Genomic DNA, 26,303 nt, shown 5'->3' with positions numbered 1-26,303 from the left:
ACACACACTTGTGACAGAGTGCTGGGGAAACCTAAATCCCGCTCAAGTGTAAGGCAAACAGTGGTGGCAGTGTGTGGTTATTGTATTTTCTTTGCCTGGATCCCAGTAAAGACCCCCAGGCCTGCATTGCCTGCCTGCCTGTCACCGCGGCCATCCTGCCATCAGCGGCCAGCTTCACACTGCAGCCAGAGCCCTGGCGCAGGCCCCACAAGGAAATTAAAAGGGGATTAAGGCTGGCTGACACTTTGTGGCCGATTACTCATTTATTTTTTGTGTGTGAGAAGCGGGGGGGGCAGGGTGGGGTGGCATCTTGTCTTGGCTCAGAAGAGCTGGGTGGGGCATGGGGGCAGCACTCAAAAGGTGCAGAATGTGAAAGTGTGATAATTTATAAACGCATCCTTCAGCATCCTTACTAGGATAGGTGCTGTTAGAAATATTTCATTACTATTCCAAATAAGATACTGGAGTTTAAACAGAAGTTCTCAAATGTTAAATGTCTGAACACAAGCAGCTGTAACAGAACTTAACTTGTATAAAGCAAAATGACTTAAATCAGGAACGATAGTATGAGCTCAGATAAAAACTAAGATCACAAATCTGGTCTAATTTGTTCAAATACTTTATCTAAGTCAAAGTAGCTATATCCAAGTGCTTTTGCTAACTGAAGTTTGCAGTTAGCAGTAGAATGATCAGAGATACAGGTTTATTCCCTGACAGCTGCATTTTATGAGCTTATCTCATATTAATTGTAAAATCTGAATCTGCAAACAGCCTAACAGCTGTCAGATAAATGATGTGGAGTAAGAACTAAGTAAGTAGACTGAAGCACCTCTAAGGTCAGCCTCAAAACTGTATTCAAGCAGTACACCAAAATAAAAGTGCTTAGGTACTTAAAACTCCATCATGAGCTGATCTTACAACAGGCCATGTACCACCTCATCTTTATGAAATTTGGTTTTGCCATTTATTTGACCACTCTGGTACATGATCCTGGCATTAAGTATGCTTAGTGGCAAGTCCCCTTTGATTCTGACGTGTGTCAGGCAGCTCAGGTTTATTGCCTCTTTGTGTTAGAACTCAATATCATCGCTGCAGGGAAAACAAACTGTACAGATGCCAGTATTTGGTCTGCTAATTAGCAGTTTGTATTAGTAATTAATAGGCATTACCAGTCAACCGGGCTCCTGCTCGGCAGCCTCCAGCAGCCTGTGAAGGAGATCCAGTCAGTGCAATCCCCCCTGCAGTGCCACATCACCACAGCCCAAGGAGATATTTCAGCATCACAGTCACTTGGAAGTCAGGACAGGGCGTCCTATCCAACTGGAATTGCTATTTTTTAAAGGGAGAACACAGCATAAAGCCCAAAAAGCCTGGAAGTTGGGCTGAGTATTAAACCTGAGGAGAACAAGCACTAGATTTAAGTCTTGATTACTTATTCTTTCATCAGCTTTTTCCTGATTAACATTGTTATTTTGCTCATTTTAGCCTGTATTTTATGTGGAAAAGTTATGGCCGCTTGTCTCACTGTGTTGCTTTATTGAAGTGAAAGGATTTTGTAGAAAAAGATTTATGTTCTTCAAAGTTCTGTACTGACACCAGTATTAAAAAGAATACCCAGTACTGCCAGAGAAAAAAAAAAGAAACTCAGCACACCGCTGAGGTCCATACATACTTTTCACTTTTTACACCCTTGCTTCTGGAGTGAAAAAGCATTTCTATGGTGCAAAACATCCCGACAAGCTTTAAAAGCTATACAGTAATGTGTTCACCGCTGATTTGGGTGGATGATGAGCTGAGGTGTAGTGGGCACGAGGTGAGGCAAGGTATGGCGGGGTGGCAGAGTTATCAATTATCCAGAGCACAGTGGCACTCTGGCTTCCTCCAGATCTGGTGTTAAATTAAGTTGTCAGCGCTGTCTCTCCGATTTCCCCCATCACACGAGCAGACGGTGATAGCGCGTGACGGCCGCTCGCCGGAGCTCCTCGCCGGCTGCCGCCCCGCATCTCGCCTGCAATTCATCAGCTTCTGAGCACACTGGCCCAGGCTCAGTCCACGCCAGCGCACGCCGCGTTGCACCGGAGCCAGCCAGCCCGCTAAGCACCGTGGCAGAGGAAAAAGGATTGTATCACCTTCCAAAAAACCCGCCGTAGAGGACAGGGTGCGGTGGACTTTTGCCCCCATGTCTGGGGCAGGAGTGGACTTGGTGCGTGTTTGAACTTGAGGGGTGTATGTGTGGGTGTGTTTGTTATGTTTGGGCAAAAAGAGCGTGAGGGTGAAAAGAGTTGAAAACAGTAGAAGGGCATCGTCTTGGGAAGCACATGGAGCACAACAAAGCCTCTGGCCCTGCTCTCCTGTTGGGGCAAGGCCTCAGGTGAGGGCAGGAAATATGGGACACAAAGCAGGGAGGCTTGGCACATGGGCACTAGCCACCAGCTCCCTCCCAGCACACTACTGAGTTGAAGGGCACCGGAACATTCAGTCATGAAAGGGAAAGAGAGGCAGTGAGGGGAGGAGACAGAAAAAGGACAACCAGGTGACAGAAATAATGGATAACTGTAAAGCAGCGGGGTGCTAAGCTCTCAGTGCTTAAGTATTTATTTGTGATGAATAGTAATGACGGTACACTTACAAAGCACTTGTTTAATATGGAGAGGGCTCGAGAGGGGCGAGGATCGTTCCTGCGCTCCTCTAACAGGGCCGGTGTGCTCAGAAGCAACCACAGGGAGATGCCAAATCCTGCCCAGCCCTCCACTTCCCATCTGCATTCAAAAACACTTGCCGTCCCTTTACACTGTCCCTGCCTCGGTGCTGAATAAAACATTAAACACCATTCTGAGATATTAACCTACTTATTGAAAAAAAAGTCTGTGATTTATGTCGATTTGGTTGGCTTTCAATGCTGCCCAGCTGTCACCGCCGAGCCTGTAACCTAAATTATCCAGCAATGCTCTTTCACTCCAGTTAAGGGAATAAGCAGTCCTTTAACACTTCAAAAGGCCTGACTGTGCTAACTCTGACTGTGTTGTTGTTTTATTTTTTCCACACTTCTTAAGTTCAGTAATTATTCAATCTGGGTGATAATGAGTGCCTAGTTGACCTTGTGGATAAAGAATATTCCTTTTATGTTTATGCTTCATGTTTTCCAGGCTAATTTAAGAAAACAGTGCTTAATCTTCCACCAAAAGCAGCAAAACACCGGGCCCTCAGATCCTCTACGCCGCAGTGGGAGGACCCCTCCCGTTAATAAGCAGCATCCAGGCCCCGGTGTATAACTGGCAACGGATTCGGCGGCCATGGATCAAACAGTCATAACCTCCTGTTCCAAAGATAAGCTGCAATCAGATCTGTGGGGGATCTTTAACCAGGGAGGAGAGTGTGTTTTGTGCGAAAAAGAGGCAGAACAGACGGGGGGAAGTAAGCATGAAAAAGAATGAGAGGGTGGGAGGAGTGTGTATATATATGTATGCGAGTGTGTGTGTGTGGTTCACAGGGAAGATGGCAGCCTGCTTATCGGTGACGTGCCTGAACGGAACCCAGAGGGGGGCCCGGACTGAGCCCCTGCGCTTAATTGGGCACTCAAATGTTACCAGGTCCCTTCCCAATCGACTTGGAGGTGACACATGGCCAAGTGAGGGAGTGGAGAGGAGCTTGTGGAGAGAGGAAATGGAGCAGAGGGTTTAGCACCTCCCGTGGCCAAGTTTTTTCTCTCCCTCTGGGTTTTTTCGGTCGGGACAGAGGACGGCGTGAGTGATAGTGCATTTGGCCTCTCGCTGTGCCAGGGATGACAGAGCAAAATTAACCCCTCAGTGGTGGGGACAGATGGAAATGAGGCTAGTTTCACTTTCAATTTTGCATTTAGTCGCCGAGTGAACACATTCATCTGTTGCAGAGATGAGTGCAGTCATGGAAAGAAGTAAATCATTTCATGACTGCTTTAGGAAGCTCATGGCTCCCCTAAAAAAAGAAACAGTTGCTTTGAGATTTGTTGTAAAATAAAATCCAACACCTATACTCTATTATCTTATTGCACTCAAAAGCATGAAACAAACTGCAGTTTCCATTTTAAAAAAGGCAAGGACTTCAAACATGTAACAGAGCAAGATGGGAGCAAATTCATCATTTTTTTCCAGTTCATCAAAGCCTCCACCGGCTAATCCCTTTCTTATATAAATAGCTCTTTTGGTGGAGAGGGTAGCAGCCGCATAGAGCTCTAACCCTTCTGTCCCTGAAGCTACAGCCAGGATAAGCTGTGTGTTGGATTGGCACATCGGGCTGCCTGGGGCCTGCTGCTGCGCTGGCCGCCAGTACAGATGGAGGGCAGGGCTGGGCAATGCCAGCTTGTCAGTCGGATTAAAACGACTCATTTATTCACTGAAGTATCGTGCAAAGCGACCAGGCCAAAGCAGGGTGAGGCGAAAGGGGGAGAGGAGGGTCGAACAGTGGCAGGATGGGGGCAGCTTGGATGTGAGAGAGGGTCCTCTCCTCTCTGGCCCTGGGCCCTCCCTCCCTCTTCATCCTTCTCTCCTGCCTTTTTGCCGGTTACTTATCTTTCTAGGGCTGCCAGAAGCCATTACCGCAGTGTACGGAAGGCGGCCGGCAGGGTGGCATCTCCTAGTGCCCGGGTGACAGATTGCCGCTCGGCATTGGCGGCGGAGGACGTGAGGGGTGGAAAGTGATTGGCTCTGATGGTCAGGAAGTGGGCACCGAGGGCTGGAGAAGGAGGTGGAGGAGGAGGGCAGAGAGTAGGGGAGAGGATGACAAGACCCGGCTGTGTGACCTTTGGTATCGCGCAAGTTACTTAAAGGGGCACGGGCCTTGCTTTTAAGAGCATGCTTGGCAGTGGTGGCCGCCGTGGTGGTTGCAGGCCGAACACGGATGCCAGGGCAAGAAGAGGTGGCCCCGATGCTGACTTCTCTGGTTGTGCCCAGGACCCCGCTGACCCTGCAAAACCTCAGTGAGGATAAGTAGAGGACGACTGGCAATGTCTGCAGATCGTCCAAGGTAGTTCACTGTGGACGGACTCACCTCTGCAACTTCAGAGCCGCTGCCAGCATCGATCTTAGAGTCCTCAAAGTCATGAAGTGTTTTGGGGAAAGATGTCAGACTCTGACCCAGAAGAGAGATACAATCCTTAAACCAGAGAGGAGTACTCAAAATTTTACAGAGGCCACTATGAGGAAAGTATATAAAGCGCTGGTTTCATTTTACATGCAAAAACTGATATATATGCGATTAAAACAATAGTTTGAACAGAATAACTTAGGGTCTGAAGCCTTCTTTCTCAAAATGGCACCCACTCAGGTCACTGACAGGCCAGAGCTGTGTGTGTGTCTGTGTGTGTGTCAAGGGGGGTGAGGCTTGGAAGGGTTTTATCGGGTCTAATTACTCCCGATAGCTGTAATTTACAGGTTGACAGCAGGGAGAAATCGGCAAGATTCACACTTCTGCGGGTCAGCATCTGTCGCCATTACTGCGCAGCGCACGCTGCCGGCCGGTCGGCAAGCAGGAGGAAACAGTAAACAACAAACGGCGTGTGACAGATTAGCAGCGCAGGCTAAAGGACCTTCCACTGACACATCATTTCTCTCGCTCCGCGAGTTTGTTTCGCGGCAGCTGTCACCAATAAAATGGAAAAGCAGGAGATGGGGAGGGGAGGTGGCGGTGGCAGAGGTGGCTTTTGTTCCGGATCCAGAGAGGTGGTTGGTGGAAGAAGAAGGAGGAGGGGGAGGAGGAGGAGAGAGAGAGGGGTGGAAGAAATGGAGATGGGAGGGAGGGTTAGCAAGAGTGACCTGTTTTAAAAGTCTGGCCTCACTTTTTAATGGAGTATTAGCAGGAAAACCAGGGCAGGGCAACGTCAAACTGTATTTTTCCGCTGACTGTAATTACCCTCGCTATTTCTCCCTTTTTAGGTCTGCAGTACAAATTGCCAGTGTCACCCTGAAGTGGTAATTTTAGTTCCGTTTGCATCAGCCTGTGTGGTACAGTCAGCAAGGAGCACACAGTTATTCTAGAGGGTAAGCATTATCTCAGTGTATACAGTATGTGAACACATTTGTTAACGCTGCAGACCACTCCAACACACTTTTCCCCTCTCTTTCCATCCCATGTGGCTCTCTTTCCCCTGATCCCACGCAGCTCAGAGCCAGAGCCAGGTCGATCTGGTGCCAGAGAGGGCTGGTGGGCTACACTGCTCTCCCCCGTCCACCTCATTGCCTACACACAGCCTCTCTGGCCAGCTCCTTTACATGGAGCTAACGCCGCGTACATCCTGGCAAACCAATTTTTCCTTGACCTCCAACTAGAGGACATTCTCCAAGTTGCTGGCTCATTAACCTGGACTGTTTCTGTTGACCAGCTCCACAGAAACAAAAGTGAGGCCGTCTTAGAGTAGCTACTGAAAGTAAAGCAGGAAGTCTGACTAACAATGGTAGAGTGTTTCTAAATAAAATTAAGCTATTTCCAGATAAATATAGCACTCTTTAACATGTGGCTTGCATGTTTTTGCTCACTATTGACAATTCAACTAATTTACTCTGTGTGAACTGTATGAACTCTTAAAGTTCATGGAGTTACAGTATGAAAAATAACTTGCTCAGATCATCTACAGAAATAATCACTAAGAGAACTTTCTGAGTGAAGGATTTGCGCTTCTGTCTCATATGTGCAGCAGTCCTGCCATAGGTGCTTCTTGCATAGGAACTGTATAGTTTCTGAAAGTGTAACTATTTCTGTTAAATAATTATCAACCAAAGTAATTTAGAACATGCTTGATGTTGTCAGCCCTGGTACAGGTGTGTCTCCATCCCCATAAGCGAGCACATCCGTAACACTTTATGGTGGCGGTGGTGGGGGGGTGATCATGTAGGTCTGGCCCTGTCCTGTTTAATATCTAACGGGAGACTGCCTGGTGACTCCACATGCCAACCTCCAGTGCTCCCAGTTCTTCACACAAGTGCCATATGGGCGGCCCAGCCCCATTCCATTAGCGGGGCCCGAGCAGAGGCGAGAGCAGGCCCGAACCCCCAGCCCTCCTGGCCTTCCTCTGGCACTGCCACAGGGCATGTCCTGCCCACTGCCAGCTGCCCACACTAGGTCAGAGGATGCAACAGCCGCTGCCTACCTGAGTCTGGCAGCAACCAGCCGCTGGTTACAGTCAGAGACAATGCATCTCATAAACTGGAGCAGGTTACTAGAGCTATCTCAAAGACTCTATCAGCTTTTAACAGCATCTTCTTTTGTAATTGCACACAGAAATTGTTTGCACACAAAAAAAATGAAATCAACACCATCAGATTCTCAAGAATGAAACAAATTTTGCAGATGACTACACATAGTGCTACAATGTTCAGAGTAGTGGTAGCTTAGGATTCTGTGTAATGTTTTTAACAGGGTTTCTCCACAAAATTATGCTGGTGATACGAATATGGGCATAGGCAAAACTTGCAAGCTACAGCTCTATGAAATCTCTCTCTATCCACATGCAGACAAGTTCTCTGGTCACTTTATGTCACAGACTTAATACTTCACTGAGCAGGGGAATCAAACAACTGATATTCAAAATCTCCAACTCTGCTATAACAGCAGTCACTGGATTACTTTTTAATTCCACTCTGGCCCCAATGACATCTTAAACAATAACTAATCAAGCATATTCACCGACAGAGTTGTGCTGATTGACAATCTATCAACTACTGACAATTGAAGACACAATTCATTGCTGACACTTTTGTAGATTTTAAGACAACAGGGAAATAGGGCAAAATCTGCAGCGGGACATGTGCCAACCTTGTTACAGTGCATTTTTCTTTCACTTCAACACATGGTAGAATACTAAGATTACAAGCAAAATTGCAACGTACACAGAGTCCTACGTGAGAATTGTATGCATCTATCGTATCCATATAAGTTGGAACTAGCTGAACTATTACACATCCCAAAGAGGCCACAGTGAGTTATGAAAACTATTGGAAAATGCAACCTGACTCCCCGGTCTCCATTTACACATGATTACCAGGCCTTAGTCTTTCACCCCCTGTATTTGTGAATTAGGTTAAAGTGTTGGGTGCACAGGCATGTAATGTGTGTGAGGGCGCCTTCCCTAAAGACGCACAGCAGAGAAAAGCAGAAGGGCAGGCGGCAGCAGACACATTCAGCACATCACATGGGAATGTCAGTGTGTGCCTCGGCAGCCTGTACCTGCCACAGGACCTGGGGCCTTTTTTAATTAATCATCACACAGGATGAATAATTCAGGCATTATCGCTGGGAATAAATAGAAAGGACGGTTTTCCTCCTGAGTTCCAACCAATTGGTTTCCATGTTTCCCTTAATAACCCTACAGATTAGGGCCTGGCCTCAGGTAAACATACCTTCTAGCTGAGTGGCAGGATTTTGTAAACTAAACAAATAGTCCCCTTGATTCAGCAGTTCTGGAAAGTTACTTCTTATACATTAGAGTCCCGCGGATAAATATTATCGTGCAAAATGATCACAGGTGATCAGAGTTATCATTTTCCACTAGATCATTTACACGAGTAAAGAGAATTAATACTTATTTAGTTTTTGTCATACGGGTCTAGTGTATCTACCACAGATCTTAAACTATTTATTTATATATATATCATTCATTTTATATTGGTTTGTGTCTCATTGTGTTTTTAAAAAAGTTCTTTATAAATAAAGCTTTACTTACTTACCTTATGGTACTGCACAGCCATGCAATTTCAAGGATGGTCCATGGTGAAGCAGAAAACCAAGCTAATAGTCACAGCACAGGTTGAGAAGATATCAGTCATCTATAACAGTGAAGATTTGTGAACATTAATATAAAGAAATGTAACAAACCTCCATTGAAGAAATAGATGCACTAAGCTAACAAGCTAATAGTTTCCTCTGTGGTGTCTGATAAAAAAAGACTAAACTTGGAGTCCACAGCTTTATGCTGGGTGGAAGCTTGTGAAATGGTATGTGAGCAGCATCAACAAAATAAGCAGCAAGTGTTTACAGCAGTGTTTAGAGACAGTGACAATAATATTCTCTCCAAAACTGCATTTGACACCAGCTATTATGTGAACTATTTCCCCACATAATAGCTCCAAACACTGCATCAAATAAACTGCTGTTAACTTTGATTGATGAATCCAAACCCAGCAATCTGCCTGACATTATTTGGAGCAGACAGTATGCAGAGTTTCCCACTAAGATAATATTACAGGTATCAGTCTAACACAAACAACACTCAAACTACAGTAGCTCTGAGAAGATAATTCATAATTAGTATCAATACAAACAAAGTTTAAGGCATTATAACAGGTCTTTTTCATGGCATACCTATCAGTTTGTCATAATAGGAAAAGCACAGGTGTTGTTAATAATAATAAGCCCTGTTATAGCTAAATAAAATCCAGCCGTTATTATTTTTAATTATTTACACCTGTGTTTTCTTGCTTTGACGTGACAAAATGTCTGCTGTGACAAAAATGGCCACGAGGTCAGAAATTTAGCAACCAGCAAACACACCAACGTCCTGAAGCTGATATAGAAGTGACTGAACAGAGTTAGCTAGCATCCACTCGGACATATTACCACGACCAGCAATTACGCTAGCATCTTACCTGGCTAGGGTAAAGCTTATCCTGGGTATCCACAGCTGATGATAAACCCCTCTCTTCCTGGATTCTCCATCGCGAAACAGTAAAACTGTAGGAAAATAGCTTGTTTACGAAAAGCTACATTAAGAGGAGTAGTAGCAACAAGCGGTTACAGGTAAGTTACCTTTTTCTCACGTATTTCGACGCGAGCCGAAATCAGAGGGCGGGGCTTCGACGGTTTAAATAGTCCGCCTTTTTGCAAAGGTGCGTTGGATTTATGCACCAGCTAACCCCTAATGGTATAAGGGGAAAGATGTTCCTCAACTCTGTATTCGTATAATATGACATGAGCTATTATGGGAACTCGTCAAAGGGATTGAGGGATTTGAAGCCTTGTTACACCAAAAAAGGATAATATTTATGAAATATTTTAACTTTAAATGGATCCCAAAACCAAACACAATAGAAGGGTTAATGAGTGTTAACAGAGTAATGAACTAGGGAACATACAATCCCAGGAATACAGATATGCACCTGTTTTTGATTTTATTTGCCCGGCATTTGTGATATCTGTTTCTGTGATTTATGCCTCCATTTCAGTACAGTGGAAGTAAATGGAATTTTGTTAGCAGACTGCTGTTAATGTTTTCACAGGAACAGTTTCTTCAATAGACAGTAGTTCCAATTAAAGGAAAATACCAGTGAAGTGTATTTCACGTGTTCACAGATGACAACCAAGATATATATGTTCTCCTTCTGGTCTAAAGCAATTTATCATCTGTGCTGATTTTGTCTGTTAGTACTGTAAGCTTAGCACCAGTTATTTATTCTCTCTCACTGTTGTAGGTATGTGGTAGACAGATGCCAGATTTAGAAGATAAATAAATATTCAATAAAAAAAAAAGACAGCCTGAGCCCCCAATGTTATTTTGTGATCACTAGTTTCCTTCTGCCCTGCAGTCTGTTAAAACAGTTCACAACATGTTCCATTATTCCTGCACTGAAAAGCTCCCTCTGATCCTGACATCCTATCACCTTGACCTTTAACAGGTGACTGAACATCCCTGAGGGGAGCTAAGTAAAAGGCCAGCGCTGTGTTCCCTACTGATGTCACCGATGTGATATCAATAGTTTGTCATTGAGAGGGGGATTTACTGTTGCCCTACTGGTGTATGAATCCCAACACACCTCGCAGAATTGCCTGTTAGAGGCTGTCAGGATGTATAAAGGGGGAAGGGAGGCTTCCTCGTCCCCTCCCGCCCCAAGGACAGCATGGGGGGGGCAGAGGAGCACTGATTGAGAGCAACACCTGTCAGGTGAGGCTTTCGCAGTTGACGGCGCAGAAGGAGCGCCAAGTCGACTGCTATGACTGCTAATCTCTGACGTGGCAACCTGCCGGGCTCTGCCAGTCTCTAGAGGGAGAGCGCCAGGAGCCCGAGCGCCGAGGCTTATCCAGGGCTGCAGTCCTGCTAATGTCTCCGGGAACAGAATGAACCACGCTGATATGCTCTAAATACATTTCATTATCATCATCATGATTATATCACTAATTGTGTGTACTCGGTAATGTGCTGCAGCAGCCCCCTCCTGGGAGGTGTCTGAGAGACTGAATGATTAAAACATGTATGATGAACCATGCATCAAAACGTCCCTGCGGGCTTCCTCACAAGATACATGTAAGCGGCTCCACTGACACTCAGAGTGAGCAAACAGCAGAGGATGTGGTCTACTGAGGGTTGAAAGGCTGAGGAGGAACCTGCAGGCAATAACAAGACAGCAGGTGGATATTAGAGATGCAGGGGATTGACCTGAGCTGACCCCATCCATATCCATAAACCCACACTACATAACCTATATGCCTTCAGACATGACTCCAGTGCAGCCTAAATAATTCCACTATCACACAATAAGTAAACCAAAGGCTGAGGTTCAAATCATGGCTGGGCTTCTTTGGCCTGCATGAGGCCATGCTTCCATCTTTATGTGTGGTTGACAGGAGAGGATAAAGTTTTTGTGACAGCATTTGATGAATGTTTAATCCAACATTCATACATCCCGGACTGGGATTGGGTCCCCAGTCAAAACCCACCAAAGACACACAGCAGGTGTGTGAAATATTCATTCACTACACGCTTCATTAAGAATGAAACATACCATGGTCCTCGTTCATTTATTCATTTCGATTATCGAAACAAAAGACAGAAAAATGAGAGATTAAAACATGGTGGGCGCGCTATTCTATATTTGTCTCACAGATTTGTAACAATTTGTTTTGTGACAAATAACTCTGCCTGTTGAAATCCCGCTGTCGTCTTGCTGAGAGTCAGGCAGCTACTGCGAGAGGAGCTTTCATGTGAGGGCTGTAACAAATCACTGTCTGCCTGGGACTCTCCAGCTCTGCATCCAACTGCAGCAGTTTGACCTTTGACCGGTCCAGGAGTGTCTGGTGACTTATCGCATAAAGCATGCTGATATATATCTGAGCCATCAACTGTGGATGGGACAGTTTTCATATTTCTTTTTTAATTAACGATGAAATATTACAATTAATGATCTCTCTTGGTGACAAGTGACCGCACTCGGACAGATGAAATGACTGATGTCGTGCCTGTCAGGTATTGGGCTCATTCTTTTTTCTCAGAATGGTGAATATATCATTGTTGAGTGCCAGTGCTGTTTCAAAACAGACATACCCTCCTTGAATGAATGTGTCACATAGATTATAAAATTTCCCCATGGAGATCATTAAAGTTTAATCTAATCTAATCTAATTAAAACAAGGATGAGCAAGTCCTGACACACTGTCCAAGGCTGAATGTGCTGCTCTGTTCTGAGACATTATGGCTTCACCAAACTCAAATCACAAACGCTATGCTACATAAAACAGACCAAAAAAAAAAGTTTTAATTTGAAATTTGAAAAAGACAAACAAATCGTTTGACATATTTAAAAAATCTCAACAACTTATGGCACTGTTAAATGTGATATATTAGTCAGTAGTATGTATAAACAAACAAATGCCTATATGACTGTATCATATTAAATTCAGTTCAGTTCAATTTAACTATATTGTCATTGCATGTCAGTGGAAATATAGTGCAGCAGTTACTGTGTTACTGTGTTTTCCTCCTTCCTAATTGTGGTTTGTAGCTCACAAAAAAATGCTATGCAATTTGAATATTAAAAAGACTATATGTAAAATACATACATTGATAGTATCAGCAGCATATTTGGGTAATTGCCACATTCATTAATATAACTGAGCAATGTTATTGATTGTAATTACTTTAGATGCATGCTGACAGTCTGGCAGGGTAGTGGCAGATTGATTAGTGTTCAAGTGAAGGGAAGAATTCAAAAGACCTCTGTCACATTAATGGTAGTATAGAAAAAAGTATATATGGATGGCTTTTGAAGTGATGGGAATATATTTAATCTTAATTAATACATAGTGAGGTGTGTACAACCAGAGTGTGGTGTAAATCTGTGGTTTGTAACCTTTAAAATGAAGTAATTTCCACTCATGACCCTTCTTCACAGGTTATGACCCGAGCTGCGAGCAGCTCAACTGAAGAATGATTGTCTCCTCTCAGAGTGTTTCATTTAAAGAAGATTTAAAGGCCTGAGGAGGTGAAAGTATCCAATATTGCACAAAAGCACAGAAAAGACAAATCATAATCTTTGTAACTGAATTCTTCTGTCTTATGTATCCCTGTAATCATGTTGTAACCCCATAAATGTATCTTGGCTTGGGCTGGAAACCACTGAAATATTATTACAATTAATGTAAATGTATACTGTAGATCCATTTGGTAGTTTTCATCCAGTGAGTTCACCTATGTTAACTCCCTTTTAGTGCCTTTCCCAGCAATAAAATTTAACATCTAACCTATTAATTAAAATGACAATCTTATTATTTATGAGACAGTCAAGCTTACTAGTTATGAAGAGCAAAATACAAAGTGACAAAATAGGACTGGTTTGTATTCTAAGATACAGGAATTGGATGGATAATTTGGAGATTTTTGGAAGATATTTTAACACAGGCCTGCATATTTTGTTTTTACTTTTTAAAGAGCATCTAATATTCCTCCAACCAGTATTGTTAACTGGCCTGACAGGCGCAAACTTTATTGTTGACATCATTCACAGCGCACTACTTAACCCCGCGGAGGAAGTCCCTCCTTCCTCTCCTCCCGCGCTCGCTGACATCACTTCCCCCGCTACAGAAAACATGGCGGCCGCCAGTCTGTCGGATTCGGCGAGTTCGCTGCCCAGAAATGTTGTCATCAAGACCGAGCCGGAGACCGAGGGTGGTCTGCTCTTCGGCTCGGAGGGAGTGCTGGTTAAGCGGGACCCCGTCGTCTCGCTCGTGGCCCCGGTCAGCGGGCTGCAGCCCCTCGCCTGGTCCCAGGATCATCGCCTGGCCGTTTGCACCACCAGCTCCTTGTCGCTGATGGAGCTGGTGTGCGATGTCCACAACAATAAACAGGACCTGGCGCTGCACAGGACCTCCATCCCCGTGCCCACCGAAGCCTACAAACTGCGGGTAAATATCAACACATGTTTACCCCAGAGGATAACGAGATAAAAAGGTGGACCCAGGCAGCATTGTTAGCTTAGCTAGTGCGCCTGTTAGTAGTTGAGTAGGTAAACACTGAGCCTGATGGCTGGTGCTGGTTGTGCATTGAACTATCAAGTGCTTCACAAACGTCCAAGACTCTGCACATATTACATGCTGTATTACATGCGCATTACGTGCTGCAATATGTTATATCAGGGAACAGTAACAACCTTTGCTTCCTTTGTTAGTTAGCACCCATTTCCTCCCTGCATTTTCAAACTAGATGTAAACAGTGAGAGAGGCGTGTCTGTAATTTCCATATTTGACAACTATGCTCTGCTCCAGGACCAGTTTACTCTCATTAAATATTCATTCATTCAGAAACCCATCAACAAATCAAAATATGCTTTAAAAAAGAAAACAAACAGGATCGGCCTATTGAATTTACAGAGAAGCTAGAACCAATGAATGATCAGCATTTTTGCTTGATAAATGACTTAAACAACTAATTAATTAATTGATTAATTGAATCTCGACACTACACTCAGGTGCTGCAGTTCAGTGATTGTATTAGACTGTTATAGTTGACAGAAATGAATCAAGATTGCCTCCACCTGGGGTGCACTGGTGGCTCACCTGGTTAAGAGGTGTCCCATGTGTCAAGGCTGTACTGCAGTGGTTTGAATCCGGCCTGGGCCTCTTGCTGCACGACATCCCCTCCTTTCCTGTCTGTCTCCACCACTCCTGTCATAATAAGGCAAAAATGTCAAGAAAAATATTAAAAACAGACTGCCTCCACCTGTTTGGTCATCATATTCGCATTATGGCTGTTTTCTGCAACAACTGAGTCCTTCAATCATGTCACTACTACTCAGTAATTGTTGGGTTTTTTTACTTGGGATCTTTAATTTATGATGTTACTGGGATGTAAAATCAATAATTGCAGTGCGGACTTTCTTTCAGCCAGAGGAAACTTAATCGGTCAAATCTGTCTGTTGCTGTATTTCGAGTTAAAATGGAAAAACTCACTGTTCTGACGTAACCTAGCCTCATTTGGTGCAAGAACTGATTCCTGTTTTAAGATGGTCAGTGTCTTCTTCCTTTGCCTGTGGTGCTGTCACAGATTTAGTTTCTGGCCAAAAGCGTCCAATTCATGAACAGATCTCCAGCTATTATGTAGGAAAAAAGCATTGAGTGAAGACCCTGAAACTTTCCTTAATTTTTTACCAGTTTATGACATGCAATGCAATGTTTTGTCAAGTTGGTATAGTTTTTTAGCCAGAGAGAGACTGTGGATTGAAATGACCTGAATGAAGCCCATGGCTGTATAGAAAGATCTGTATCTATGTATTTTCAACATTTCAAGGTTATACCACATTGTTAATAAGTAACACAAATGTGTCTCAAGAATATGCAGGTGATTACAAAATGACATCTGTGAGTGTGTTGGAATAGCGTTACTATTCATGTACTTGTTAAGCAACTCATGTAAACATGCTGTAGGAGCACAGCCAAGCTAGTATTCACCTGTGTGCTATTAGTTTGGCAGTGGTGGATGTTTCTGTACTTTCATTATTTAATAAACAGAAAGAATGAAAATTAAAGCGACAGAATACAAATGTTGATGCAAAGAGAAACTGAAAAACTATTTTGTTGTGGTACATCTGTCTCTGCGCAGCTGCTCTATGTAGTGTGTAAACATGATTGTTTATAGGTTCCTCTCCACTCCAAAAATCCACTTGGCAGATAAAATATTGGATGGAGCTGAATTTAATAATCCACTAGACACAGTGACAGACGGGTGAAGTTGGTCTCCTGCTGTCATTTATATATATGATCAACTGTTTGGAAATAGGAGGGTTACTGAGCTGGGATCAGTAGATAATGATGTTCAAAGCCAGTGACACAAAGTACATTATGTTATATTGTGTTCTGCCATGTAAAGTAATGTTACAACCCTGGTGTTATCTGGTGAACGAGCCTGCATTTCCACCAGTTTTGAGCAGAATTGTTGTTACCATGGATGCGTCATCAGTGGAGCTCGTTCATAATCCTCCCTTTCCAACCTGAAGAATATAACACACCCACTAATGCAGTCACAGTTCCCACTTTTTTTGGCAAAAAAACAAATTTTCAGGTTCTGACCCAAGTTATTTTTAGTTGAAATGCTCCAAACGGTTCAAAATCTGGTGCATGAACTGGAGCAAAACCTGTTCTGTCTTTGTGGAATACTGGCCAGCATCAACTTTCAACAAACTCAAGCAATGTTGTGTCACATATTTTTTTTTTTAAACCTAATTATTGCTGCCATTTTGTTTGTGACTTTTAAGGTAGGACCAGCAGCAGAGCAAGCCCAAATGACGGAGAAGTTCTCTACACATCCAGACCCCACCATAAGGCAAGTTTTTCTGGCCGACAAAGTGATGAACCCATCAGTAGGAGTTCACAAAGGGATAAAGTATGCCAGTTGGTCTCCATTAGGTTGTGACTCTGGTGGACGTTGTTTGCTCGCTTGCCTAACACTTGACCATAGGCTCACCATTCATAACAGCCACAAACGTCTTGAGTGGAACATGCTAGTCGATCTCACCAAAAAGTACAGTGAGAGACTGAAGGAGCGACGGTATGCCAAAAAAGACAACAAGCCACCACAGGCAAACCTGCTGGATTTTGAGGAGCTGCAGCGCCGTTTCCGTATGCAAACACCTCTGAGAATGGAGTGGTCGAGCATTTACACAATCAAACAGGTTCAGCCGGACAACACATGCGTAGATGTGGAGATGGTCCTCCTGGCTGTCTTAATGGAAAACGGTGACCTTGTTTTGTGGAAGTTTGTATTGCCATTTTTAAACGGGCCAGATGTCGTGTTTTATGACATCATTGAATCAGGTGTGACTAGACCCAGCGACTTGGCATGGTGGGAGTATGAAAATGCAGATCGCCGGATGAGCGGCCTGATTGTCGGCAGTGAGGTGGGACCGGTCAAGATCATGCCCGTCAGCCTGTCGGGAGTGAAGGGCTACTTCACCCTCCGACACCCGGTCATCCTCTGGAAGGAGTGTGATGAGATCGCTGTGGAAAACATCAAATGCGTCCCGATGATCCACCCGATTCATAAATCCACCTGCAGCCTCATAGTCGCCTCACGAGGCTGCTACGTGTTTTGGTGTTTGCTCATGATTTCACCAGCTGGACTAAATGTACACAACTCTCATGTGGCAGGAGTTCATTCGCTGCCTGTGGTCTCCCTAGCAGTCAGTCAGCATGGCGTTGCTGTGTACACGTGTTCCCTAGATGGGTGGATAAAAAAGCTGACACCAACTTTTACTGAGAATACTTTGATTTTCAAACAAGAGGACATGCTGTGGCCTGAAAACCTAACAGGGAGGCGGATACATGGGATTGCGGTAAGCCGCAATGGAGCATATATTGCGATAGTCAGCACACAAGGCATAGTAGACAGCCACCATCCAGTTCACAGGACCTACCAGGTTCACTTTATGGCCCTGAAAACACCAGAGACAGCAGCAGCGCTGCTGCTCAAGTCTCCCACACAGAACCTGTACAAAATGGCTGACCTGCTTGATCTTGTGAGGTGGCAAATTTTGAAAAACAAAAGCATCCCTGCATCACTGCAGGAAGAGCTTGATCAAAGGATCCAGGAAGTAGACTCACCCTATCTGTGGCGTTTCAAGCTGTTTTTGGTACGTATACTTTACCAGTCACTACAGTCACCTCCTTCAGATCATCGCTGGAAACCTACACGCAAGGAGAGCAAGGTGTTAGTAAGGGACGCGGACGAGGAGGATGGCGAGGATGAAGACGATGCTGAGCAAGGAGAGGAAGGCGACGAGGGTGAGTCTGGTGAAGTAAAACTGGAGAAGGAGGAGAATCGGGAGGAGCAGATAGCAGAGGTGCAGGCTTGGATTAATGCTGTAGAGACCCACCTGATGAGAGAAAACATGAAGAAGGTGCTGGGAGTGGTGTACCTAAACACCTGGATTGCTCAGAACACCAGCATACCCACCTGTGGCCTGGTGGAGTACCTCTCCAAAGACACAAACGACAGAGCTTCAGAGGTAAAACTCACTCACCTGATAATTATTCACTTTAGCTTCTCACGGTGAACGTCCTGGACAGATTTTTTTATCTGACTTGATCAGAGTGATGTTAAGTATATGCTGATCCCAGAGTGATGCTTATACAATACAGCATATTGCAGCTGCATAGTGTACGCTCAAAGCACGTTCAAATGAGTGACGTCAATCCAGTTAGGCTACGAAAATGACCTGCATCACAATTTTATTTTAAAATAGACTAACTCTCAAAAAGAAGAAAGGAGAAAGAAACTGCTCATTCATTCTCTTAAAAATTAAATGGTGAATTCATAAGCAATAAAATTCACACATAGTTTTTTTATTCCACACTGTAGGAATTTTAGTTTTTTTGTACGTCTGTTAATGACTAGTACACTGATGAAGCAAAACATTATGACCACCCCTGCCTGATTTGCTCTTGCCCTGTCTCTCTCTATCTGTGTGTGGTGTGTGTGGTGTGTGGTGTGTGTGTGGTGTGTGTGTGTGTATGTATGTATGCATCATCCTTCTCAGGTCCTGATTGGCCACATCAAGAACAAGATGAACAAGCAGACGTTCTCAGAGCGCTGTACCCTGTGTCAGGACGTGCTGCCCTTCACAGACCACAAACAAGCCATCTGTAAAAACGGTCACATGTGGCTCAGGTACATGGATTATTCTTGATTTTCCTCTGAACAACTTCCATGAGTTTAAATCTAATCCACTAAATATGTTTTTTTATTAGCTTTAGCCTCACAGTGAGTGTAGGTCTTCCACTGGTTCATGCGCCACAGTTGAGCCTGACAGTCAGGACATGAATTGAATCTTAATGCCAAATGCGTTCTTTGACGGTTTATTTATCTTCACAGAGCAGTAATCAAGCCTCCCACCTCTTGATATTTACCCATGCATAACTCTCATCGTCTCATAAATATCATCTGTCAAACATTTTTCCTGCCTTCTTGCTAGCTAGAAATGTGGCGCCTCTGGTGGGCATTGAGAGGGAAATCTGTGCCTGTCAGTTGTACCTCAGTGCTGTTTCTGCTCTACTTTTGCATGTGTGTGTGTGTGTTAGTGTGTGTACATGTCTCTGTCCCTGCCAGCCAGCTCTCTAATGCCTTTCTCCCGGTCTCCTCCAGGTGTGTGTTGTCATACCAGGCCTGCCAGACGCTGACGTTCAGACGTTGCCTCCTGCTGGATAGCATCGCCAGACTGCCAAAGCCTGAGGGTAAGCGCCACTTTCCATCTTCCCTCCACCTCCATTTCACAGTCACACTCTCCATCAGCCATCTCCTCCTGTCACCTTCAACGTCGGCCTTCATCCCACTCTGCCGCTCAGATCATCACTTGACATTTTGGATTTCGAGTCAGTTGAAAACGTTAATCCTGAAGAACATGAATGATTATTGAAGTGAGAGTTTTTTTCTTTTCTAAAAGTGTTTATTAGAAAGCAGGAAGCTCAGGTTTATCTCACTCTCTTGTCTCATTACACCAACATTTGAATGGCAGGCTTACATTTTTCATATTAGTCTGGTAATTATAAGCAGTGGAGTAAATGATCTTTGTGTGACTTCATTCAGTTTGGTTACAGTTAGACAAAATTCTATGATTTTTTTTGTCAGACTAATAATTGCTTTTTGCTTGTGAATTATTGAATGATTTTACTTCAGGCCTTTAAAATATGTTTAGTATTGAATTTCGAGGGGTCGAAAGCAGGCAAAGCTTTTAATTACTGGGTTTCTGATTTTTTTTATAAATACATGTACACAGGCGCAGGACAAAGACAGGGGAAGTATAGGTGTGCCAGAGAGATCAATATGTCCTCATAGTCTAAATAATTCCACCCTGTCCCAGCATAGTCTGCGCTTCAGGCCGGTATCAGGCCAAATCTGATGCTTTCACATTAGATTTCCACACAGTCAGAGTAATAAAAATTGTACATTCTGGTCTTCAGTTATAAAATTCTAGTGCGTCTAGAGCATTTCTCCTGCATGGCCGGCGACAGGCTGTCAGCCAAACACTCGGTCACACTGGACGGTAGTAGAGGAACTTGCACCAGTGTCTGTTGCAAAACTAGTTTAGCCAACTTCACTTGCATTCAGCACCAGAACAGAGTGTGTTGGGGTGGCGAACAGACACGAGTTGCACTGCTCTGCGTTGCTCTGCCCTCTGTTTCCTTCACTATTTCCTGTTTCCATGACAGTTAGTTTTGTAGGTCTGGACAGTTTGTAAAAGTTGATATCTGTCATGTTGTTATCCTACATTACCAAGTACAATGACGCAGCTGAAAAATTACATTTAAGTGACAGTTTGGGTTTTTCTTGACTGATGATTTGAATCATTAATGTTTAGGAGGCAGCCCTACAAATAATGCATGTAAACCACTGTCCAATTACCTGAGCTCTCTGAGAGCATACTCAAATGGTGGATGTGGAGAAAATAATTAATCTAACTTAAATGTAGACAAGATAAACACACATACATTAACACACCAGTAATGCATCATCATAATGTACAATATCAGATCCATCCTGATGCCAATAATATGACAGTATTTTAAGGTGATTATTATGATTAGAAACTATAAAGCTGTGTAATTTGTCAAGGAACCACGTGTGGCACTTTTTAAAAATACCAAACAAACAACAGGTCCAGGGCCAGCTATGTGGTTCCTGTAGTGGTTACAGGTGGGAGAGAAAAACATTGTTCTCTTCCCAGTGTTTGGCTTCATCTGGCTGCTACATGCATCCCAGGTCTTCATCAGTCTTGCCTGAGCGCCTGAGGCACGGCTCTCCTGGTCATTCCAGCCTATCTGAGCTAAAGACTGACGGGTCTGTGCAGTTTTGGCATCTGTCTAAATCACCACCGTCCCGGCTCCTGTCTAAAAACACCTCACAGCTGTTTGTGTTCTTCTGTATTTAGTTTTTTGAACCATGTGTGGCAGTTATTAACTGTTTACTGTATAAATACTTTTCAGATATGGAATATGTTGCATTGCTGCCTTAGTGTGTCAGTAAAGGTTATGGCTTTTGGGGGTTTAAACATACATGTTTGTTACATAAATGTTCTTCTATGGTCATATATAAGCAGAATCAATTTAAAAGTAATGATCACTATCAAAAAAGACTGTTCTCTCTTCTCTTATCGACTGCATCACTGCTGAAGCCATAATTAATAATCATCATGAACATGAGAACCGCTCACTCTCACAGTGAATCTCCTCATTAGTGAACTCTGCTGTCGACTAATGTCAGATAGCACTCAAACATAGACTGACAGGATGTTACGATAGGGCTCTTATTGATGTAAAGCATTTTGCTGGATATTCATAATCGTTGAAAATATAGGCAGGAAGACTGTTGGTCAGATGATTATCTTATTACAGTTTAATGACTCTCCTACAGTGTTCTGTGGCTTATTAAACTAATCTTATTGTCTTTGTGCATAAAACATTATAATTACTATTAGTTAGTTAATGAGTCTTTATTTATTATTTGAGATCTTAATTTCTTACAGTGTTCTTAAGAACACGTTACAAGCTTGCATTTAATCTCTGTATGCATTTAACCTTGTAGCCTTCACATCTGCATGATGGTGCTCAGTCCAGACTTAGTACGACTGCTGTCATGACTTTTGTGGAAAAATGACTCGGGTATTAATTCAAACATGAGACCAATGTGTAAAATTGGCTTAACATTTACATAACAAAGTGCAGTCTGAAAGTCTTGAATCACGTCATACTTTGAAACCTTTAGTATAAATAGGGACTTGTTTTCTTTTGCCACAGATCCAGAGTGGATAAAGAAGATACTGCAGGCGCCCTGCACGCTCTGCGACTCGCCAATGATCTAGAGCCAAATGATCGGAAGAACCTCAGGGCTTCCCTGCGACCTTCAGAGCTCCCCACTCTGACGCAGGGTCCAATTTTGTCAGACATCACTGCTACAATTTTTTATTTCATGTATTTTGTTCACCTTTTTATTACTTTATTTTGGTATCTTAAAAGTGCAAATAAAAGGCTTTGATTATACGTTCAGACTCTTATTTCCTCACGAGTGCAGCCTACAAAGTGTACAGAGAAGCTGTTTCCCCCTGCCATAGTTTTAAATTAATATTTTACTGAGGTAAAACAGTTTGGAGTCAAACTTTATAGATTTCTTTATTTTTCCTCCCTCTAAAATTAATTCCCAGTCAGACACAGTGTTTGCGCAAGGGTGCAAAGAAACAAAGTTTAAAATGTGGTTATATGTGGAGGTTTTTATTATTCAGTAGGACTTCAGGGCACCATAAATAAGCTCCCTCATTTTCTTTCTGTTGACTATATTTCCAAACCTTTGGTGTAGTTTTTATTGCAAGTAAGTGGAACTTACTCTGCTAGTCCTATTTTAGTGTGGGTTTTTTTTCTTCCTTTTTTGAGTGCAACAAATAATACACTCTGAATAATACATACTCTAGAAAAAAAACTCAACATACCTACTTTAATTGGCACTGTAAAACAATTTCCAAGCTCTGGGAGGAGGAGGAGGAGGAAGAGGAGGGTGGTGGTGTTCAGTCATTCTCTCAGATGAGGACTTCCGCTAATGTAAACGCAGAAGAGAAGGAGCAGCGAGGCAGATGAGATGAGCAAGAGGCAGGAAGAAAGCGAAAAGTGTGCTTAAAAACCCGGCGCAGTCCCTCCCACGGGAGCGCGTTGTAATGAGATTCAGCAGTAATGAGGGACAGAACATGGTGCCAGATGTGATTCTAATTCTAATCAAGGAGGGGAGGGTGGCGGTGATGGGGTGGGGTGGTGGGGGTTAGAGAGCATATTGTTAAATACAATTAACCCTTTTTTCATATTTGGAGGGAACAAGGGCTACAGGGAGGGGATACAGGCTCAGCGGTATGTCCTCAGTCCCTCCCCTCGGCCCCGGCTCCTTGTTTTGGAGACATGGAGGTCGGCGGCCGGTGATCAAAGAGGAAGCTGGACCTGAGAGACTGGGCCAGCAGCAGAGCCTCCTCTATTCACTGCCGCCTCTCTCATCCCTTACATCCCCCAGCCCGGCAGAGGTGGGGTGGGGTCTGCCCTCCCTCTGGTGTCACTGGAGATGATAGCCTGCCCTGGGGCGAGGAGAGAGGAGACAGCTCTGCTCCGAACCCCTTCAGGATCTCATGAAAGGGGTCTCTTTTTATTTTATTTTTCTAAACCCCACATTTCTCAGCTCAGTGGTGGCATTTATTGGCCTGAGACTCAGTGAAGATTCAGTCCAGTTGGGGAGGAAGCAGGGTCTCCATTTTACTGAAAAGTGAATCATTTAGCAAATTATCGTTGCCATAGCTGCAAAAAGTAATTTTGAATGAACAGGGCCATGGGTACAAACAATACAAGTAACAATATCCTATTAAGTAGAACTCTTATCTCCCCTTGTTTATGTCATTAACTTCTGCTGCTAGCAGAGCTAATATTCCTGGGATCCACACGTTAGAAATGTCCAAATAAAACATGGTCAAAATCAGCTGTGAGCAGCGCACAGCACAGACCCAGAGAAATGACTGATAATTACAACAGAACCAGCTTCTTCTCAGTACACAACCATCCATAAACTTGATGAAGACTAGGACAACATCCGATAGGAAGACATATATTCAGTTATGTTGTTTCTTGAAAATGCTACAGAAGCCTTGGAAACAACTGTATGTTTTAAAGGTTTAGTCTTGGGTCTAGGTGTAACTACTGTAACTGTTGTTTACTTGCATACAAGTGGGATTGGTATGTGTTTGGCCAGAGTACTCCAATAGAAAATGATTCTGTTATACCTAAAAATACAGTGTAACTTGTGAAAGCAAGCAGACTGGAACATCATCAAGAACCACATCTGTCTACCCTGAATACTGTATCAATAATACAGGTACAGTATAGACAATAATCAATGAATATTTACTTAGTTAATGATTATTCCTTATGAAGAATACTAACTGCCTGATCTCTGATTTTTCTGCTCAAAGCCTGCACACAAAACCACTGATTTCTACATTTACTTTAAGATGTAGTTATTATATCCTTTTTAAAAGCAATTCAACCTCACTTTATTTTCTTAAAAATGAACAAAAACCCAACCAAGGAGGTGCAGCAACAGAAAAACTGAACTGTGTCTTTTGTAGGGGAAAACAGGAAAGTGGTGGCCATATTAATGCTTTCTCTGAAATTTTCATACAGGGGAATTTAAGTTCAAAGGAAAACATGAATCATCCTGATTGTGCCAAATACAGAAGAACTGTAAAATAACATTGTTTATGTAAATGTTGCTGATTCAGCTCCTCATTAAAACTGCTTAATTACAGATTTTAGACAGTGCTCCAGAGAGGTAAAAGCAAGTTAACTGGAAAGTTAATGTAACGAGCTTTTGATCGACCCCGGCTGTGGTGGGTAGGTTTGCGGTGTCACGGCTGCCCCCCCCCCTTTTTTTTTGTTCAGCCTGGGGATTTGGTGCAGGGTGTGTATGTTTGTCAAGTGGAAGTGGCTCCTCAGGTTGTAATGTTCCTGTCACTGATAGGTGGAGACCAGCACTGTTACAGAGGTTAGCTGTGTTTGGTTGATCCTCCTCCTGCTTTAATATAATAATCCGTCAAAGAGCATCTCCACTAGTAATTACCTGCTTCCCCTCCCTTTCTCTCCCACTGTCTTTGCTCTCAAGACTTCAAACGGGGATTTTTTCTCTTTGCATACAATATTTATATCCTTTATGTCAGTGGCTGGATGGCGTAAAACATTTATGGCACCTTTTCACACCTTAATTTCATGTGATATTCCTTTTGTTTTGTTTAGACTAGATTTTGAACATGATATGTTCCACTGTATTCTCTCAAGAGTATCGATTCATTTTGTTGCCTCAGAATATTCCAATTTACACAGTAAAATGTGGCAGCTGCTTCACTGCATCAGACATGCATCACCTGAACAGTTTTTCAGTCCTGGTGCTTTTATGAGTCTCCTGTTGCATTTTGTCAGGAGTAGTTTATGATGATATACACCATGAGACAATATAAATTTGTTAAAAATTTGTCAGAGATGCCATACTCTTACAACACATGAGCCTCCTTTCAGTATCTCTAGTAGGCAAATAAGTGAGCAGGACCCATTTAAGGATTAATCAGTTTCTCAACTGATTAAAACTAAATAAACTAGAATGGCAATGTCAGTAGAGCACATACCTCTGCCATGGCCAAACAATCCTACACAATCTGTCCAGTTCATATAATAGAAAATTAAAAGGAAAAAGGAAGTAGTCCAATTACATGAATTATCTATTTGTCATATCTGCCCCTTTAACTGGATCTGCACCAAAATGTAATGGGTTCTTCACTGACCCATGCCTTCTCCCTCCACCAAGTTTGAGACAAAACAGTCCAGTAATTTTTGTGTAATGCTACAAACAAATAAACAAACACAGGTGAAAACATGACCTCCTTGGGGGAGGTAATAATTACTATATACAATACTGTCATATGTAGTGATAGAGATTTCTCTCATATTGTTACATTATTTTACTATAGGATATTGTTTTTTAAGGCTTATCGCATCATAAAATCTTAGCTATAACTACATAACTCCTGAATCGTAAAATCTCTTGAATAGAGTGCTGACAGGAAATGAAGGGAGAGAGATGAGAGGACATACAAAAAGACGACGGAGCAGACTTGAACCCTGGATGTTGCGATTAGAAGGTCAGAATCCCTCCCAAAGGCACCAGGCGGCACCAGTATTCTTAAAATACATTTGTGTTGCCTTGTCTGCTTTGCTGTCCTGCCTACCTGTGGGCCAATTGTCCACCTACAACTTCTTGTTGTATGGATGACGCTGGTTGTTGAGGCTGTTCTTAGTTGAATTATATGGGATTTAAACTATTTATTTATTGAAAATTACAATATGAGAACCGTGGATAGGCAACAGATTTATAACGTCTTGTATTTACTAATCGGCTAGCCCAAAGTTAGACAGCCTAATGGCCTCATACATAAATCTTTCTCTGGCTCCTTTTTTCTGTAGCACTTGCATTTACGTAGCATCCAGACAGGACGCATATAGTCCCTCAG

General features: G+C 43.2%; 1 protein-coding gene across 1 annotated transcript; it reads left to right on the top strand.

The window, feature by feature from the left end:
• The first annotated feature begins 13,774 nt into the window (after positions 1-13,774).
• Positions 13,775-22,260, top strand: gtf3c4 (general transcription factor IIIC, polypeptide 4). Its single transcript, XM_018693101.2, has 5 exons — positions 13,775-14,139; positions 16,485-18,233; positions 18,765-18,895; positions 19,370-19,458; positions 22,018-22,260. The coding sequence occupies exons 1-5, from the start codon at positions 13,825-13,827 to the stop codon at positions 22,080-22,082; spliced, it is 2,349 nt and encodes a 782-aa protein (XP_018548617.1). The 5' UTR covers positions 13,775-13,824; the 3' UTR covers positions 22,083-22,260.
• The last annotated feature ends 4,043 nt before the right edge of the window (positions 22,261-26,303 follow it).

The sequence above is a fragment of the Lates calcarifer genome, linkage group LG9 (assembly GCF_001640805.2).
Source record: "Lates calcarifer isolate ASB-BC8 linkage group LG9, TLL_Latcal_v3, whole genome shotgun sequence".
In the NCBI taxonomy this organism is placed as follows: Eukaryota; Metazoa; Chordata; class Actinopteri; family Centropomidae; genus Lates; species Lates calcarifer.
The sequence above is the reverse complement of the archived record's forward strand: the minus strand, read 5'-3'. Positions and strand labels throughout refer to the sequence as shown.